This window comes from Capra hircus, chromosome 28 (assembly GCF_001704415.2).
Source record: "Capra hircus breed San Clemente chromosome 28, ASM170441v1, whole genome shotgun sequence".
Classification (NCBI taxonomy): domain Eukaryota; kingdom Metazoa; phylum Chordata; class Mammalia; order Artiodactyla; family Bovidae; genus Capra; species Capra hircus.
In genome coordinates, this window is record NC_030835.1 from 42,286,565 (window position 1) to 42,307,529 (window position 20,965).

At 42.2% G+C, this 20,965-nt stretch overlaps 1 protein-coding gene across 1 annotated transcript in view; it reads left to right on the forward strand.

The window, feature by feature from the left end:
* The window catches only part of FMN2 (formin 2), a 368,530-nt gene that overhangs the window by 335,057 nt on the left and 12,508 nt on the right, over positions 1-20,965 (forward strand). Inside the window, exon 17 of the mRNA XM_018042550.1 lies at positions 8,437-8,586. Within this exon, the coding sequence (XP_017898039.1) occupies positions 8,437-8,586 (150 nt within the window). The remainder of the gene's footprint in view (positions 1-8,436; positions 8,587-20,965) is intronic.

The window sequence follows — 20,965 nt, forward strand, 5'->3', positions numbered from 1 at the left end:
AAGAGATCAAACCAGTCAATCCTAAAGGAAATCAACTCTGAGTATTCATTGGAAGAACCAATGCTGAAGCTCCAATAGTTTGGCCTCCTGATGTGAAGAGCTAACTCATCGGAAAAGACTCTGATACTGGCGAAAATTGAGGGAAAGAAGAGAAGGGGGTTTCAGAGGAAGAGATGGTTAGGTGGCACCACTGACTCAATGGACATGAGTTTGAGCAAACTTAGGGAGATAGTGATGGACAGAGAGGCCTGGTGTGTTGCAGTTCATGGGGTCACAAAGAGTCAGAGGCAACTTAGTGACTGAACAACAACCCATGTCCTTAGTATATCTCTCCATTTATTTAGATCTTATTTGATATTTTCATCATAGTTTTGTAATTTTCCTCACAGACTTTATATCTGTAACTAGATTTATACCTTAGTATTCCATGTTTTTGTGCTATAGGAAATTATTTATGTTTTTAATTTCAAATTTTAATTGTTCAATGCTGGTATATCAGAAAACGTTTGAGTTTTGTTTATTGACCTGTACCCTTCAATGTTCCTATATTTGTTTATTAGTTCCAGGAATTATTTTGTAGATTCTTTGGCACTTCTGCATAGACACGCTGTGCTGTGTGCTTCATTGTTCACTCATGTCTGACTGTTTGCAACCACAAGGACTGTAACTCTCCAGGTTCCTCTATCCATTGGGATTCTCAGGCAAGAATACTAGAGTGGGTTGCCATGCCCTCCTCCAGAGAATCTTCTAGACCCAGGGATTGAACCTAGGTCTTCTGTGTTGCAGGCAGATTTTTGCTGTCTGAGCCACCAGGAAAGCCAAAAACTACTGGAATGGATAGCCTACTCCTTCTCCAGGAGATCTTCCTGACCCAGGAATTGAACTGGGTCAATTCAATTCCTGCATATCAGGTGGATTCTTTACCAGCTGAGCTACCAGGGAAGCCCCTACGTAGGCACATTCATCTGCAAATACAGTTTTACTTCTTCCCTCCCAATCTGTAAACCTTATTTACTTTTCTTGTCTTAATGCATTAGCTACAACTTCCAGTGTGATGTGAAACAGAAGTAAAAGAGAGGGCACTCTAGACTTATAACCATTCTTAGAAGGAAAAATTTCAGTATCTTAACATTTAGTATGTCGTTCGGAGAAGGCAATGGCACCCCACTCCAGTACTCTTGCCTGGAAAATCCCATGGATGGAGGAGCCTGGAAGGCTGCAGTCCATGGGGTCGCTGAGCGTCAGACATGACTGAGTAACTTCCCATTCACTTTTCACTGTCATGCATTGGAGAAGGAAATGGCAACCCACTCCAGTGTTCTTGCCTGGAGAACCTCAGGGACGGAGGAGCCTGGTGGGCTGCCATCTATGGTGTCACACAGAGTCGGACATGACTGAAGCGACTTAGCAGCAGTAGCAGCAGTATGGTGTTAGCTCTAGGAGTTCTTTAGTAGATGTTCTTCTTAAGTCAAGGAAATTCTCTATCCCTGGTTTGCTGAGAGTATTTTGTCAAATAACTTTCCTGCATAAATTAATATCATCATATGGTTTTTTTCTTTAGTTTATTGATGCAGTAGATTACATTTTTAGATTTGAATATTGAACTCATTTGCATAACTAGAATAAACATCACTTGGTCATGGTATATAGCTCTTTTTATTCATGTTGAATTCTATTGGCTAATTTTGTTGTGAATTTTTTAATTGATTCTGTAGAGGCATATTGGCCTGCACTTTTTTTTTTCTTGTAATATCATTATCTTGTTTGGGTATGAGACAGTTGCTGGCTTCATAGAATGAGTTAGGAACTCTTTCTTCTCTGCTACTTTCTGAGAGAGATTCATTTTTTCCCCCTATAAGGATGTGATAGAATTCCCTAGGGAAATCACCTACGCCTTGTGGTTTGTTTTCTGGAAGGTTATAAATTATTGACTTAATTTCTTTAATAGAAATTCATTTTCAGATTATTTCCACTGTGAGATTGATAATATTTAGTGTCTTTCCAAGATTTGACTTATTTTATCTAAATTATCAAAATTTTTGTCAAAGAATTATTCATAGCATTTCTTTAAATGTCAATGGAATTAGTAGTGACAACCCTTCTTTCATTATTTACATTACTGTTTTGTTTTTTTTTTTAATTTTTTATTTTTTTTTTAATTTTAAAATTTTTAATTCTTACATGCGTTCCCAAACATGAACCCCCCTCCCACCTCCCTCCCCACAACATCTCTCTGGGTCATCCCCATGCACCAGCCCCAAGCAAGCTGCACCCTACGTCAGACATGGACTGGCGATTCAATTCTTACATGACAGTATACATGTTAGAATTCCCATTCTCCCAAATCATCCCACCCTCTCCCTCTCCCTCTGAGTCTACTAATTTGTGTTTTTTAGAACACTCCCTCGCTCCAGATACAAAAATAAACTCGAAACTGTTTGAAGACTGAAATACAAGATATAACATCATAAAACTCCTAGAAGAGAACATAGGCAAAACATTCTCAGACATAAATCACAGCAACATTTTCTTAGATCAGTCTTCTAAGGCAAAAGAAATAAAAGCAAAAATAAATAAGACCAGGACTTCCTAGTGGTCCAGTAGTTAAGACTCTGTCTTCCCAATGCAGAGGTCCCAGGTTTGATCTGTGGTCAGGGAACTAGATCCCACATGCTGCAACTAAGATCCTGTGTGCTACAGCTAAGACCCAGCACAGCCAAATAAAATTTTTATATAGTTTATTAAATAAAATTAAAATAAATAAAATGAAAATAATAATATAAAAAGTAATTAAATTTTAAAATTGAAAATAAAATAAATAAAAGTAAATAAAAATCTTAAATAAACTTTTTAAATTAATTAACTAAATAAAAAATAAATGAGACCTGGACTTGGCTGGTGGACCAGTGGTTAAGAATTCACCTGCCAATGCAGGGGACATGGATTTGATCCCTGATCGGGGAAGATCCCATCTGCTGTGGATCAAGTAAGCTCATGCACCACAACTACTGAGCCTGTGTTCTAGAGTCCATTCTCCACAAAAGAGAATCCACCACAATGAAAAACCTATACACCCCAAATGGGAAGTAGTCCCCATTCGCCACCACTAGAGAAAGCCTGAGTACAGCAACAAAGAGGCAGCATAGCTAGAAATAAATAAATATTAAAAAAAATAAATGAGACCTAATCAAATTTAAAAGCTTCCACACAGCAAAGGAAACCATAAAAATTTTTAAAGAAAATGAAAAGGCTACCTGCAGAAGGAGAGAAACTATCTTCAAATAATGCAACTAACAGGGTGCTATCATGGAAAATATACAAGTAGCTCGTATTACTCAGTATTAAAGAAACAACCCAGCCAATAAGTAGGCAGAAAAGCTAAAGAGACGTTTCTCCAAAGAAGACTTAGAGGTGGCCAACAGGCACATGAAAAATGCTCATGTGGCTAATTATTAGAGAGACATAAATCAAAACTACAGTGAAATATCCCCTCACACCTGTCAAAATGGCCATTTTCAAAATGTCAGCAAATAATAAATGCTGGAGAAAGTATAGAGAAAAGAGAACCCTCCTACACTGTTGGTGGGAATGTAAGCTGGTTCAGCTTCGATGGGAAACATTATGGTGGTTCCTTAGAAAACTAAAAATAGGGTTACTGTATGATTTCAAATCCTAAAAGATAATGCTGTACTGCACTCAATGTGAAAGAAGAAACTCAGCAGTGGCCACAGGACTGGAAAAGGTCAGTTTTCATTCCAATCCCAACGAAGGGCAATGCCAAAGAATGTTCAAATTACTGCACTCATTTCACATGCTAGCAAGGTTATGCTCAAAATCCTTCAAGCTAAGCTTCAACAGTATGTGAACCGAAAACTTCCAGATGTTCAAGCTGAATTTTAAAAAGGGAGAGGAGCCAGAAATCACATTGCCAACATCCACTGGCTCATAGAAAAAACAAGCAAATTCCAGAAAATCATATACTTCTGCTTCATTTACTATGCTAAAGTTTGACTGTGTGGATCACAACAAACTGTGAAAAATTTCTTAAAAGGATGGGGTTACCAGAACAACTTACCTGTCTCCTGAGTAACCTGTATGCAAGTCAAGAAGCAATATTTAGAACTAGACATGGAACAACAAACTGATTAAAAATTGGGAAAGGAGTACGTCAAAGCTATTTTTGTCACTCTGCTTATTTAACTTTTATGCAGAACACATCATGCAAAAGCCCAGGCTGGATGAAGATCAAGCTGGAACTAAGATTGCCAGGAGAAATGTCAATAACCACAGATATGCGGATGATACCACCCAAGGCAGAAAGTGAAGAGGAACTCAAGAGCCTCTTGATGAGGGTAAAAGATGAGAATGAAAAAGCTGACTTAAAACTCAACATGCAGAAAACTAGGATCATGGCATCCGGTCCCATCACCTCATGGCAAATGTTGTTCAGTCCTGCAGGCATGTCCAACTCTTTGTGACCCCATGGACTGCAGCATACCAGGCTTCCCTGACCTTCACCATCTCCCAAAGCTTACTCAAACTCATGTCCATTGAGTCAGTGATGCTATCCAACTATCCCATCATTTGTCATCCCCTTCCACTCCTGCCTTCAATCTTTCCCAGCATCAGGGTCTTTTCTAATGAGTCATCTCTTCGCCTCAGGCAGCCAACCTATTGGAGCTTCAGTTTCAACATCAGTTCTTCCAATGAATATACAGGATTGGTTTCCTTTAGGATTGACTGGTTTGATTTCCTTGCAGTACAAGGGACTCTCAAGAGTCTCCTCCAACAGCACAGATCAAAAGCATCAGTTTTTTGGCACTCAGTCTTCTTTATGGTCCAACTCTCACATCCACACATGATTACTGGAAAAACCATAGCTTTGACTGTACAGACCTTTGTCAGCAAAGTAATGTCTCAGCTTTTTAATACACTGTCTATGTTTGTCACTGGTAAAGAATCTGCCTGCAATGCGGGAGACCCAGGTTCAATCCCTAGGTCAGGAAGACCCCCTGGAGAAGGGCATGACAACTCACTCCAGTATTCTTGCCCGGAGAATTCCATGGACAGAGAAGGCTGGTGGGCTACAGTCCATGGAGTCGCAAAGAGTTGGACGTGACTGAGTGATTATCACATTAGGTTTGTCAAAGCTTTCCTTCCAAGGAGCAAGCATCTTTTAATTTCATGGCTGCAGTCACCATCTGCAGTGATTTTGGAGCCCCCAAAAATAAAGTCTGTCACTGTTCCATTGTTTCCCCATCTATTTGCAATGAAGTCATGGGATTGGGTGCCATGATCTTAGTTTTTTCAATGCTGAATTTTAAGCCAGCTTTTTCATTCTCCTCTTTCACCTTTTTCAAGAGGCTCTTTAGTTCCTCTTTGCTTTCTGCCATAAGGGTGTTGTCATCTGCATATCTGAAGTTATTGATATTTCTCCTGGCAGTCTTGATTCCAGCTTGTGCTTTATCCAGCCCATTATTTCACCTGATAGATGGGGGAAAGGTGGAAACAGTAGCAAATAGATGGGAAAATAGTGGAAAGTGGAAACAGTGACAGACTGTCTTCTTGGGCTCCAAAATCTCTGCAGATGGTGACTGCAGCCATGAAATTAAAGGATGCTTACTCCTTGGAAGAAAAGATGTGAAAAACCTAGATACCATATTGAAAAGCAGAGACATCACTTTGCTGACAAATGTCAGTATAGCCAAAGTTATGGTTTTTCCAGTAATCATCGGAAGTATGGATGTGAGAGTTGGACTATAAAGAAAGCTGAGTGCCACAGAATTGATGCTTTTGAACTGTGGTGTTGTAGAAGACTCTTGACAGTCCCTTGGACTGCAAGGAGAACCAACCAATCAATCCTAAAGGAAATAAGTCCTGCATATTCATTGGAAGGACTGATGCTGAAGCTGAAACTCCAGTACTTCGGCTACTTGATTTTAAGAGCCAACTCATTGGAAAAGACGCTGATGCTGGGGAAGGCAGGAGAAGGGGGTGACAGAGGATAAGATGGTTGGATGGCATCATCGATTCAATGGACATGAATTTGAGGAAACTCCAGGAGATGGTGAATAACAGGAGCCTGGCGTGCTGCAGTCCACGGGGTTGCAAAGAGCTAGACATGACTAGAGAATATTATACCCATTGAAACCAACAGGCAGAGTAAGGCAAATACTCTTATGATCTTACTTACATGTGATATAAGTAATTAGAAGTTTTGGATTAGCAGATACAACCACTGTGCATAAAATAGATTAGCCACAAGGACCTACTTTATAGTCAGTATTTTAGAAATTATAGTCAGTATTTTGTAATAAACTATAATGGAAAGGCATCTGAAAAAATAACTGGGTCATTATGATGTATACCTGAAATTACCACAATACTATACTTCAATTAAATATATATACCTTTGTGTGTCTGTCTGTCTGTGTCACTTAGGGTCAGCAGGCCAGCACCACATTGGGGTGACCACCCTCACCTGTCCTCCCCACTCATCTATACAGTTTCACTCACTTTACTCAGCAGATAGTTTTCAATGGCTCCTAACAAGAGAATCCTCTCATTTTCAATGTTATCTCTTAGTGGTTGTCTGAGATGTTAATATCAGGAGAAGCTGAATGGAGGCTGTATTGGAATTCTCTATATTATCTTCTCAACTTTTTTTTTAATCTAAAGTTAATGCAAACTTAGGCCATGAAATAGGTGACTGTTATGTCAGCTGTCTCCTGTAAACTCCTGAGACTTTTGTAAGGGGAAAATGGAATATATTTAATTCAGTTTGCATCAGTTTAACCTAAAGGAGCAAAAGAAAGCTGTTAATAATTTCTCACTTTCAAGCTCAAGTAAACAAGATAGTAATGGTTCCATTATTTTGGGTCATGAGAAGGAAAATTGCTAAAAATTATATGTTTAGATCAGAGACTGTTGAGAGAAAAGTAATGGAATGGTGGTCTATGAATAGCCAGATTTTAAAATGAGTGAGGACGTGGGAACATTTTTGTATATGAATAATGGTGTCTTTCAATGAGTCTGCATGGCTGAGAGAATATTACTTATAGATGCAGAAATCTGCATATGCTGTTAGGACCTCGAGGAAAATCCAATAATAAGACATCTGGGATGCCAGAAATAGAAGACAATGATTTGATACTTTGCTAAAGGAAGCAGGGGTAGGTGAACTAAACACCATGCTGGTGAAGAGCTTAACTGTGACTCAGAGGCAGTAAGAGTGAACAGCGATCATCATGCATTCATCAGCCAGTCTCAGCAGCTCCTGAATTGGTTCCACCTATACCCCTGCCCGCGTGCCCCCTCCCACACTGTTCTGAAGCAAGTCTTCAACAGGTATAATGTCATTTATGTAGATTTTAGTATGTATCTCTAAAAGATCCCCTTTAAAAAATAACCACCAGCAGTTTCATCCCCAACAATAATAATAATCTCTAATCTCATCAAATACCCAGTTTCTTTTCAAAACTCCGATTAGTTCATATATGTAATAAGTGATTTCATTTTCTTAGTTTGTTTGGAGCAAGATATAAAGAAATTCAAACCATTATAATTAGATAGTGTCTCTTAAGTGTTTATAATATACTTTGCCCCCTGAAATTTATGTATTTAAAAATCTAGATCATTTGCCTTAGTTCTGAGTGTTATCACAAAATACCATACTGGATGACTGAAACAGTGCACACGTCCGGAGTCTGGGAGGTCCACGTCAAGATGCAGCATAAATCGATGATTTCCTAGTTGTGTGCCGTCTGTCAACCCTTTGAAACTCTTCTGAGCATCGTGTACGTGTAATATGAAGCGGCCTTGATGGCGCCTTCTGGAGATGGGCACTGTTGCCACTGTCAGGATGCTGGCTGCCCTGCTCATACCCACTCAGCTGTGTTACTGTGATCTTCAGGGGAAGTCTCTGTCAGTATCTCCCAGGGCTGTTGATTTTTCCCCCATCAGGAATATAGGAAGTCCAATAGTATAGAAGCAGGACAATACACATATTATATAACATGTACACGTATTAAACTCACATGTACAATATACATACATGTTAGTTTAGGGGCAGAGGGCTGATATTTCATTTGTTCAGAGTCTAGAAAAAAGGTATAGACCCACAGCTTCCCTTATGTCCCAACTTGATTACAGGTTCATTTCTGAAATAGGTCAGACACATAGTGATTAATTTTGAAAATGGATGGACCAGGGATAGTTACCTGGATAGTTACCGGATAGTATATGGAAGACTCTTATCCACTGCTAACATCTGTGTCCAAAAACTCTAACATGAAACCTTAAGAGAACTCCTGAGGAGTTGAGTCCTCTTGGTAATAGTAACTGCCTGAATGAAATCAGCCTTTGGATGAAGAAAGAATACCCCATATTGGAAAGTAATTATAGCTTTTACACTTGTATGTGTGTGTGCTCTCACAGCTTTTTGGAGACTACAGCCTATTTCTTCATGAGACCAAAACTTGGAGAGAAGGAAGTGTCCCCAAACGTTTTCTTCGGTATCTGGCATGAATTCAGCTCTGACTTTAAAGACTTTTGGAAGAAAGAGAACAAACTTATCCTACAAGAAAGGTAGGTGTTTTTCATTTACACAGTGGCATTTTAAAACTGGTGTTTTCTCAGGTGTGACCTGTTAGGGGTTGCCAACTTTCACAGCCTGAATGAAAAACTAGGTCCTCACCCTGGGGTTTCCAGTCTAAGAGGGTGCTGAGGTTGTGCAGTACTTGGAGTTCAAATAAGAAGAGTTACCACAGTGGCTGTGATGCTGCAAAGGGCAGCTGGGGTGATGATTTGCCAGGACCACTGTCTGGTAGACCAGGAAGCCACACAGAAGCAGACAGGCAAGAAGAGGAGTGAAAGAACCCTGCTGGAGTGACAGACCCACTCATTTCCAAAAGGCCTTAATAAGGTAAGATGAATCAGTTTGGTTTAACTTTTGCTCAGTTCATGGGATATTGTCGCACATTTCACCATTCATATCAAAATTTCTCCCAGGTGTCACCAAGAAAAAGATGATCAATATTTTTAAGAGATATTTTCAAGACTTATCAGATCGTATCACATTTCCTTAAGTGTATCTTCAGAAATGAAGGGAAATTTCCTGTCTAAAGTACATGGAATAGAGTCCTGTCCCTTGATTATGAAGTTTACACGAGTGCATTGTTACCAAGTTGGGAAGCAGGTCTCCAGATTGTGGGGTCTGAAGGGAGAATGAAAGGGAAACAAACCCTAATCCTGAGCCTATTAGTGCGCTTCCCACATCCTGACCCTAATAAGGATTTTGCTTTAGAAAACGTACCTCTTAAGGGACTTTATTCATCATAGCACAAAGTCCCACAATTTTTTTTTCATATCATCTTCATTTTGGTCTTGCTTATATACAAAACCATGCTGGCTCACCTAGTTTTCACTTGTAAGTAGATTTCAATCGGTCTTTAAATCAGGTGAGATTAATTGTTGACACTTGCCGAGCAAGTGGACTGTTCTCGCTAATAGAACTACCTACCTAGAGCCCGCGACTCCATCAGAGCAGGAAGTCTACCTCGGTGACCAGTGGGTGGGAAAGAGAGCAGTCTGAATGGAAGGGAAACACTGTAAACAACTACTTGGAGATAGTGAACCTGTTCTACCTCAAGATGCCTCACCCAGGTTAATGTAAAGGACATTTTCCAGGAGTCCAGATTGGTGAGGCAGGATTTTCCAGGAGTCCAGATTGGTGAGGCAGGAGAGAACTGAGTAAGCACGGGCCTGTCTGGACCACTGTTCAGACGTGGATGTTTCCAGCTTTTCACTGAGCAAGGCTTGCTCAGTTTGGAAAATGGTGAGGAGGAAACTGTTTTTAACTTTGGCATGTTGCAGACAGCCTCCCTTCCTGGTGCTCACTGCTTCCACTCATGCCTCCTTTTAGCTCTGACCTAAGCCTGGGAAGGGCCTGGGGCTCAATCACACTGGGAAACAGTATAGGAAGATCAGTGTTTCACTTTGCACTGGAGCTGGGATGATACTGATCTCAGAGGGAGAGATCCTAGTTCCCTGCCCAGGAATCAAACCTGGGGAACCTGGATGAAAACTAAGGGTCCTAGCCACTAGACCACCAGGGACTAGAGGCGAGAAGCAAAAGTGGCCCGGGCTCTTGCCCCTGTTTGTAAGCAAGACTGTTTCAAGGAGGCAAAAACTGTAAAAACAGGTCCAACATTTATGATTAGATACAAAGCACAACGTATGGGAGAGCACACAGGAAAACAGTCTGTTCATCCAGCTCAGAAGGAGGGCAGAGATACACACCTGAGAGGCGTGCAGAGTGAGTGAGGAGGAACACAGCCTGGACGTGTTTAATCACTTATATAGGACAGCCCTTCTAGGTCTTTGCTTACCTTTGGCCAATTATCTTGTTTCTTTCTTCACACCTAACTGGTCCATGCACCTTCCCAAGGATGTGTGTGCAACTTTCTTCTCGGATGCATCCCTCCATAGAGGCCTGTGGGTGCATGTCCACACTTATTATGGGGTGGGATCCCTTCCCTGTTCAACCCCAAAGAAGACTTCCTGAACATGTGCAGACAGGAAAGTCTTCCTTGACCTCAGGAGTGGGCACCTTTTCTCTTTGCTTTAGCAGAACTCAGCTTTTCCCACTAGCTTTGTTCTTGGCGTGTCTGGGTGAGAACAAAGCTTGAATTTTACTCCACTTGACAAATACCAGGTGTCTGGCCCAGAGGCCCGCCATCTCCTCCCTCAATACTGACACAGTGGAAATGGCGAGAGGTAGGCACGGACAGAGCAGGAGTGGAGAGGGCTTGAGGGCACACAAGTGAGCAAGGGGTTCTCAGCTAAGGTCCTGGCATGAGATCGCAGGGGGTCTCTCATCCAAGCTCTCCTCACCACGTGGCCTGTCCAGAAGTGCTGAGCGGCTCCCATGGGGATGATGTTGGCCTGGAGCAAGTCATTCACTGTCAGAAATGGCGAAGGCCTTGTCCCTGAGATAGAGCTGGGTCTCCAGGAAACACTGTTGACAACAGTCCACCATTTATGAGATCTTAGGCATTGGACATGATCGCTGAATATCTCATACAATCAACCCAATCCTTTTTTTATACTTCCTCCTGTGCTTAAAAAAATCCAGTGGGCTTTTTGGCTCGCTGGAGGTGACTTCATTTCATCTTGTAGTGATGTTAACGGGCAGGTGACGGGTGCTGTCCACTGCACACAGCTCGCTTGTTCTTAACAGAGGACTGAGGAGGAGCACATGGCAGGTGAGAGAGCTCCTTAGCCCTCCGGAGGACAGGGTGGAAGGTGTCTGTGGATGCCTCACTGCAGAAATCCTAACCGCAGCCTGGGGTTGGGTGGGGGCGTTGGTCACGTGTGTCTGTACCTGCCACCTTCTCCCTGTCTTTTCAGTGTCCTCTCCTCCTCCTGTGCTCCCTCTCCTCTCTTTCTCTCTCATCTGGACTCTCACCTTCTCTCGCCTTTCAGCTCCCTCCCTCCAATCGCTCTGTGCTTTAAGGTTTCCAAGCCAGGCTGTTTCTTTAAGGGTGGACCCCTGACCATCAGTCCAGCGGGCTCACATTCTCCCAACCCAGGAGGAAGCATTCTTGAGCTTCTAGTAAAATCCCAGAGAGGAAGTCCAGAGGAGTCATGTTCATCTGTGGATCAGCCGCAGTAGCCAGAGGTTGGTTCTGTGGGGACTGTGATTGGTTCAGCAGTCCTGCAGCCAGAGAGGAGGATTGCTGTGAGTGACAACCCCCTTCTTGGCACTGTCACTGGAGTTAGGGAGGAGCAAGTAAATGATACTCTACCAGCCCTAATTTATTAAGCCTTTAAAAATAACCTGTGTAATTACCAGAATGTCTTAGCATGTCTTGAACTCAAAAGATGCTTTAATGGCATGGTTGAAATTTTCGTTTCTGATCAAGTTTTCCTTGCTCTAATTTGTTAGGTTTACATTGAATACTATTTTAAGGTTGTAAATACTCAATAGAAGTCATTACTAATTGTTGTTTGAGTATGGAGTGATAGTAATGTATTTTTGGCTTTTTCTGATGACTTATATGATTTAATAGATATATTTCTTGAAATGGTGAGTTTCTAGTCTATGGGGAAAAGGTCTGCTGTCTTTCTAATCAATGGGGTGTGGAAAGCACAAGCATTTCCAGACCAGAGTTTTTATTGGCTTCCCAGGTAAGTGCTAGTGGTAAAGACTCCACCTCCAAGGCAGGAGATGTAAGAGACTCGGGTTTGATCGCTGGGTTGGCTAGATCCCATGGAAAAAGGCATGAAAACCCACTTCAGTATTCTTGCCTAGAGAATCCCTTGGACAGGAGCCTGGTGGGCTACAGTCCATGGGGTCTTAAAGAGTTGGGCATGACTAAAGTGACTTAGCATGCACACACACTCCCTGGCTTGAGCCCTAGACAGGCATGGCTTCAGATTTAGCAAAGTGGAGACAGTAATAGCTGCCCTGCAGAGAGACTATAACTGAACAAGGTTACTAGAGTATGCAGGGCAGTGTCTCCATGCTCAATATTCAGTGGCTGCTGTCCATCATTTAATATAAATGACCTCTTGATTATGATGACCCACAAGGTCACGTGACATTCTGACAAGGCATATTAGGAACATATCTGTAAATGCAAGGCATTATTGTGATGCAGTTGCCTTCTTGGTTGGTAAAATGTCTTGATTCTGAGTCCAAGGATGAACTTTTGTTTGAAGATGCTGAAGTGACCTGTCCTTTCTTGGTTTTAAATCATGCTCTACTCCTCTTGATGCTTTAGACAGCTGACCCATTGGTTTTGTCTTGAGTCAGAAAAAATTTTTTTCATGTATATGGAACTAAGCTTGTACACTTATTAATTAGAGGTCCATCTCCAAAGAAATCTGGACTCATTATTGAGCAACACAAAATATGACAAATAATTTTTTTAAATGTCAGCTTGACTCTACCCAGAGGATGGGGACAAGCTGACATGAATGCTGCCCAAGCACACTGTCCATGTGTGAGGACCCAGGGGACCCATCTCATCTCCAGGGGCCGTCAGCATCACTGTCCACTTGGGAGGCCCAGGGAGCTCGGGGGATAGGAGCTAGGGGACTCAGTGCAGAGTGACGGAGGCGCGGGTGCTTTTCTTTCTTTCTTTTTTTTGTATTTAAAAAAATTGTATTGGAGTATAGTTACTGTGCAATGTTGTGTTAGTTTCTGCTATACAGCAAAGTGAATCAGCTATACGTGTGTGTGTGTGTGTACATATATATATGTATATATATGTATAATATATCCCCTCTGTTGACACATGCTTTTCCACAGTGATGGAGGGACCATGGTCCTGGGGGAGACAGTTGTGCCCAAGACAACTTCATCGCCGGCAAATGCTCTGTTATAGCTGGACTCGGTTTTTAGACAGAGTCCAGTTGTGTGACGTGTGGTCATCGTCTCATTCCATGTTGCGTTTCCAAGCCCAGGAGACCCTCAGTCATTTGATGGCGACCCTGTCTCTCTGGAGCTGACAGCCTGGCCCTGGTACAGTGTGATGGGCGGGGGGAAGCAACAAGGGGGGGATCAGTTCCTCCAGAATTCTGTTGACGCAGATCTGATTAGGAGCGTACCAGGTGGTCCTGGGGGTGAGAGTGTCCTAGACGAGGAGACCAACCTCCAGGAGCCAGGCCTCAAGCCCCATCATGCAGTGAGGCCTGTCACCATTTCATTTGTAATCAGCCTGAGACATTTTAATTAATCAGTGATGGCATTAGTAAGGGTTGTGCTTAAAGTGCTGTCTAACTTAATTTGCTGTTTACTTTACTCTGAGGAACCAGGAGAAAGGGCAGCTACTCCTCCCACTGAGCAGGCGAGGGGCAGTCAGATCTGGCCTCAACCCCACTGGTCTGCGGTTGGAGGAAAAGTGTCTGTGTTCCCTGTCTTAGGATGTTGCACAGTAAACTGAAGGTGCCTCATACACTGTTAACATTCCTTTTTCCATCATTTGTATGCATATGAGCTGTGTGTTCAGATTGAAATGGGGTGTCATCAGAGTAGAAGGAAGCAACCATTTTCAAAGCAATGGAAAATAAACTGGAGCTAAAGAGACAGACTTCCTGTTCTGTAATCGTGTGTTCCCTGGACCCCTGAGTGGAGCTGCCTCTTGGACCTCCACTCCGCACTGCCACATGCAGCAGCACGTGAAGCTGGCCAGCCACCTACCCCCTTAATTCAGGCATCAGTTTCCAGAGAAACAGCCCATAACGAAACCTTCCTCCTAGTTCTGAGCCCTGTAGCAGACGCCTTGGCCGGAAAATGGCAAGACAGAACAGTGGCCAGTGGAGCCTGGGAATGTGTAAGGGATGTGACGTACGCTCATTAAAGGAGTAATCCATATGCATTAAGATACAATAGGCAATTAAATCCATGAATTTATTAATTCAGCAAATATTTACATCCTACTGTGTGCTCGGCAAATTTCCAGGCCATGTGTATCTTACCCGCTAGTGAGAGAGGCAGGCAATAAAAAAGTGAACACACACATTTTTAAATTATAGGTTGAAATTAGCACTATGAGGAGAGTAAAGAGTGAACCAATTTTGCAGAATGAAAAGCAGGAGAGTTTCATTTAGAAAGTGTGGTCAGAGGAGGCCTTTCTGAAGAGGCAACATTTATGTTGACACCTGAAGAACTTGAGTCTGGTGAGGGCAGGATGGTGAGCCTGGCTGGCAGAGGTGTGAAAGAACTTGAGGCTGGTGAGGGCAGGATGGTGAGGCTGGCTAGCAGAGGTGTGGGAAGGTCACAGAGCCTGACAGAAAAGACTGACTGCTCTCCAGGTCATGAGATGAGTCTGAGGGAACAGGCAGGGGCCTGACCATTCAGGCCCTTGCAATCATGCAAACAGACTGACTTGTATCGTGGGTACAGTAAAAGTTCTCGCAGGGCTTTTGAAAGGGAATGACCTGATGCGATTCATGCACAGAAGAGACAGTTGGGCCAAGTGGGTAGGAGATGGGGGACCATGATATTGAGAAATGAGTAGGGAGAAACTGAGATGGCCCAGGTGAAAGGTGTGATGCTCTGGACCAGGAGAGGCAGCAAGAGGTGACAGGAAGTGGACCCTCTGCACACACATTATCTTGAGTTCCTGACTGGAGCAACTTTGGAGGTCAGAAAATCTAAGTCTCAGCTGCATCATGACAAGCTTATGTTACCCAGATTTTAGAGATCAGGAAAGCAAACCTCCCCCTTTTTCCTAAAATGATTTATAAAAAGCCATGGCTAAGAAAAGATCTAAGACTGTGGCTATCAGAAATTTTATTTTCTAAAACTTAGTTCTCAAAAAATGATGTAAAACTCTAAGGCGAAGGTTAGATGGAGAAAAGTCACTGCACTTGCTTCTTTAGCTTACCATGTTTCAAGAGATGTTTTTTAAAATTTGGGGAAAATCCTTTCTCAAAGCCTCATGTTCAAAAATGGAAAAAACTCACCCTGAAAGGTTCTGGTTTGAGCTTCTAACAGATAGTCGGGGCCAAGAGTTAAGAAATAACTTGTCCACGGACATTTTTTGCTTTGAAAAAGGATTTAAACATTTCTGGTGAGTTTGTAGAGACTTATGAAGGTATCTGAGCAATTATTAATTTCTCTTCAGCATTTGCTAAAAAGTTTTTTTGATGTATTAGCAAAGTTTGTAGTAAAACATATTTGAGTCAAAGTATGGTTCATGGAGTAAAGATATTTTAAAATTACTCATTAGAAATAACATCATGGAGTTTAGAAGAGCTGAAAATGGGCTTCCTTTGTGGCTCAGTGGTAAAGAACCCCCCTGTCAATGCAGGAGACACAGTTTCAATCCCTGGGTTGGGAAGATACCCTGGAGGAGGACAGGGCAACCCAATCCAATATCAGTGTCTGGAAAAATCACATGGATAGAGGAGCCTGGCAGTCTACAGTCCATGGGGTCGCAAAAGAATTGGACACGACTTAGTGACTAAACAACAGTGAACTGAAAATAATTCCTAAAGTAAGCTATTCCTTTACCAGCAAGCTATTATTTGGGGAGTCATTTTCAATTTCTTTAGGAGCCTCTCAATGTGATGGTTGTAACCTGTGGGAAGAGGAGGCCAGATTTGTCTAAAACTAAATTCTTAGGTTTGTGTGGACTTCACTGGAGCCTGGATTTTTTAGGTAGAGAAAAATGTAAGAATTCAGGGGCCCCACCAGTCACCCCCTTGCGACATCTTCCTGACTGGCTTTGAGCCTTCCAAGCAGAGGAGCCCACTGGCCAAACATCCTTCTTCCTGTCTGCTTGGCACTGCACACTCAGACATGGCAGACCAGGGGGGAGCTGAGAGAAATGGAAAGCGTTGAGAGTAGCGTTGAAACATATGTATGTAAATCACATGTAAGATAGCTAGCTAGTGGGAAGCTGCTGTATAACACAGGGAGCTCAATCCAGTGCTCTGGACGACCTAGAGAGGTGGATGGAGTAGGGAGTGGGAGAGAAGTTCAAGAGGGAGGGAACATGTGTATGCTTATAGCTGATTGGCATTGTTTATAGCAGAAACCAACACAACACTGTAAAGCAATTATCCTCCAATTAAAAATAAATTTTAAAAAGTTTGGGATCATGGGGTCAGTAATGGGTATTCAGAAGCTAGTTGTGAGAGAAGGGGGTGGGCAGGATCGTCTCCAAGACATAGGTGTTAGTCTCTACAACAGATTTGAAGCTGATGGCAGCATTAGACCCAGCCGTGCTGGGTCATTTTGACAAAGAGCAGTTAACTCACTGGTTTTGCCTGCTGAAGTCTGATTAACACTTAAGAAGCAAGTGTTATAAGACATCAAACTCAATTTTGAATGTCTGTGACTCTCACATGCTGGAAGGACATGGCCAAAATATTTTTTAAAAGGTCAGCCTAGAGTTTCCATGAGGTCCACAGTTCCCTCCTGGAATCCGTGGAAGAGGACACACAGCAGTGTTACTCATAACATCTGAACACTGGAAACAAACTCAAATGTCCATCAGCAGATGAGTGGATAGACAAAATACAGCACATCCTTACAATGGAATAGCACTCAACAATGAAAAGACATGAAGCACTGATATATGCTATAACATGGGTAAGCCTTCAAAATGCTGTGCTAAGCGAAAGAAGATGGTCACAGAAGAAGACTATGAAACACCCAAAATTGGCAAGTATTTATATAGGATCAGGAAGTAGATTAGCCCTTGTTGAGGGCTGGGGGCAGAAAGGAATGGGAATTGACCTCTGACAAGTTTCCTTTGGTGGGTGGAATGTTCTAAGAATAGACAGCTGCACAGCATTGTGGGGTGTGGGGTATGGGTTTTTCTGTTGTTTGTTTTGTTTTGTTATTTGTTTTCTTGGCCACATCATGTGACTTGTGGGGTCTTAGTTCCCTCATCCTTCCCCATCCCTCAGTAGTGACACCGCTGAGTCCTAACCACTAGAATACCAGGGAATTCCCTGTTCAGTCCACTTTAAGTGGACATTTAATAATATGTTAATAATATCTTAATAAAGCTATTTTAAAAAAAAAAAAAAAAAACAAGTAAATAGAATTTCTCACATTCGCCACTAGGTCTAATCATGGACCACAACTGAACATCCCACCTGCCCTCAGCAATCTGTTCAGGTTGGTTACAGTTTTGAAATCATCCTGGCCATTTCCCCTGTGCTCAGGAGATACATTCAAGGAAACCAAGTCTTTCAACTACTAATATGACTAAATGAGCTAAATCAAAATTTCAGAGATAAATCCGCTGGCACAAATTTGTAGGAAAACAGGTATCAGAGTTCATTCCAAAATCTAAAAGATCTCCATCTATTTAAATAATGACTCTGTAGTGGTGAAATGACCAGTATTTCTCTGTATAAACTTCAGATTCAGGAAATCTTCAGCTCAGTCACTCAGTCGTGTCCTACTCTTTGCGACCCCATGAATTGCAGCACGCCAGGCTTCCCTGTCCATCACCAACTCCTGGAGTTCACTCAAACTCATGTCCATCAAGTCAGTGATGCCATCCAGCCATCTCATCCTCTGTTGTCCACTTCTCCTCCTGCCCCCAATCCCTCCTAGCATCAGAGTCTTTTTCCAATGAGTCAACTCTTTGCATGAGGTGGCCAAAGTATTGGAGTTTCAGCTTTAGCATCATTCCTTCCAAAGAACACCCAGGATAGATCGATCTCCTTTAGAATGGACTGGTTGGCTCTCCTTGCAGTCCCAGGGACTCTCAAGAGTCTTCTCCAACACCACAGTTCAAAAGCTTTAGTTCTTCGGTGCTCAGCTTTCTTCACAGTCCAACTCTCACATCCATACATGACCACTGGAAAAACCATTGCCTTGACTAGACGGACCTTAGTCGGCAAAGTAATGTGTCCGCTTTTGAATATGTTGTCTAGGTTGGTCATAACGTTTCTTCCAAGGAGTAAGCCTCTTTTAATTTCATGGCTGCAATCACCATCTGCAGTGATTTTGGAACCCCCAAAAATAAAGTATGACACTGGTTCCACTGTTTCCCCATCTATTTCCCGTGAAGTGATGGGACCAGATGCCATGATCTTCATTTTCTGAATGTTGAGCTTTAAGCCAACTTTTTCACTCTCCTCTTTCATTTTCATCAAGAGGCTTTTTAGTTCCTCTTCACTTTCTGGCGTAAGGGTGGTGTCATCTGCATATCTGAGGTTATTGAGATTTCTCCCGGCAATCTTGATTCCAGCTTGTGTTTCTTCCAGTCCAGCATTTCTCATGATGTACTCTGCATATAAGTTAAATAAGCAGGGTGACAATATACAGCCTTGACATACTCCTTTTCCTATTTGAAACCAGTCTGTTGTTCCATGTCCAGTTCTAACTGTTGCTTCCTGACCTGCATATAGGTTTCTCAAGAGGCAGGTCAGGTGGTCTGGTATTTCCATCTCTTTCAGAATTTTCCACAGTTTATTGTGATCCACACAGTCACTATGCTTTGGCATAGTCAACAAAGCAGAAATAGATGTTTTTCTGGAACTCTCTTGCTTTTTTGATGATCCAGCAGATGTTGGCAATTTGATCTCTGGTTCCTCTGCCTTTTCTAAAACCAGCTTGAACATCTGGAAGTTCACTGTTCACATATTGCTGAAGTCTGCTTGGAGAATTTTGAGCATTACTTTACTAGCATGTGAGACGAGTGCAATTGTGCGGTAGTTTGAGCATTCTTTGGCATTGCCTTTCTTTGGGATTGGAATGAAAACTGACATTTTCTAGTCCTGTGGCCACTGCTGAGTTTTCCAAATTTGCTGGCATATTGAGTGCAGCACTTTGACAGCATCATCTTTCAGGATTTGAAATAGCTCCACTGGAATTCCATCACCTCCACTAGCTTTGTTCGTAGTGATGCTTTCTAAGGCCCACTTGACTTCACATTCCAGGATGTCTGGCTCTAGGTGAGTGATCACACTATCGTGATTATCTGTGTCATGAAGATCTTTTTTGTACAGTTCTTCTGTGTATTCTTGCCACCTCTTCTTAATATCTTCTGCTTCTGTTAGGTCCATACCATTTCTGTCCTTTATTGAACCCATCTTTGCATGAAATGTTCCCTTGGTATCTCTAATTTTCTTGAAAGATCTCTAGTCTTTCCCGTTCTGTTGTTTTCCTCTATTTCTTTGCATTGATCTCTGAGGAAGGCTTTCTTATCTCTTCTTTCAGGAAATCTTAAGTCATGTTAAAACACACACAGACACAGAATAGGTAATATGTGTATATGTGATCTGAAATGACTCCTGTATTCCAAATACACTTTTTTCAGATCTAATCTCCATGAGAGAAGTCAGATTGTCCAAGTTTTCTCAATCTGTAGTTCTAATGGAGAAGAGATAAATCCTTAGGAAAAAAAGAGTGGCTATGATAATGGTTAAAATAAATAAAAGGGGGAAGAAATGTGTTCGCCTTTGCTCTGGGGTAAAGCCCCATCTCTGACTTCTGTTGTGTTGGGCCTCCACCTTCTCACCAAAATGTCCCCTCTACCGCCCACTGGGCCCTTGCCTGGCATCTGAATCTTCACTTAGGACCTCTCTCCATGGGCCCCTGACCAGGTCGCTGCTCAAGATCTTTGCTTTTACTCATATAAACAGGCTTAGAAATGTGAACCATGGGCAACTGCTAGGTCAGGAGAGAAAATTTGAGCCCTTGAGAAGAAAGCAGACATTTCTTGGGGCAAGGACAGACCTTTTACATGGTGCTTCCTAGCCAGTGGGCCCTCAGTGAGGACTGGCCATCCTGATGCTGTGGAACTGGCCGTGGAAGCGCAGCATGGCCTTGGACACGGGCATTGCTAGTCTATTCAGCTGTCCAGATGAACAGCCATCATGGCAAAGAAGTGTCCTCCAGTCCAGGCTCCTTAGTTTCTGTGGAAAGCTCTTGTTTATAATTTGTTCCTCCTTAAAAGGACCTTTAGATCATTGGCACCATGGTTGTCATCATCATCGTCAAAGTTATTATGCATGCATAATATTTCTTATCTGCATATTATAATTCCATATCAAACTCAAATTCGGGTGCTTTTGTCTGCTTCCTCTTTTTTATTTTTTAAATTTTTAATTGAAGTATAGTTGATTTATAATGCATTAACTTCTGCTGTACAGCAAAGTAATTCAGTCATACATATATCCATTATGATTTATCTCAGGATATTGAATATATATCCTGAGATATATATTCTCAGTGCTACACAGTTCTCTGTGCTATACGGTAGGACCTTGTTGTTTTTGCGTTCTATATATAATAGTTTTCATCTGCTAGTCCCATCCTCCCACTCCATCCCTCCTCCAGCCCCCTCCTTCTTGGCAACCACACGTCTGTTCTCTATGTAAATCTATTTCTGTTTCATATATAAGTTCACTTGAGTCTTATTTTGGATTCCACATATAAGTGATGTCATATGATATTTGTCTTTCTCCATCTGACTGACTTCACTTA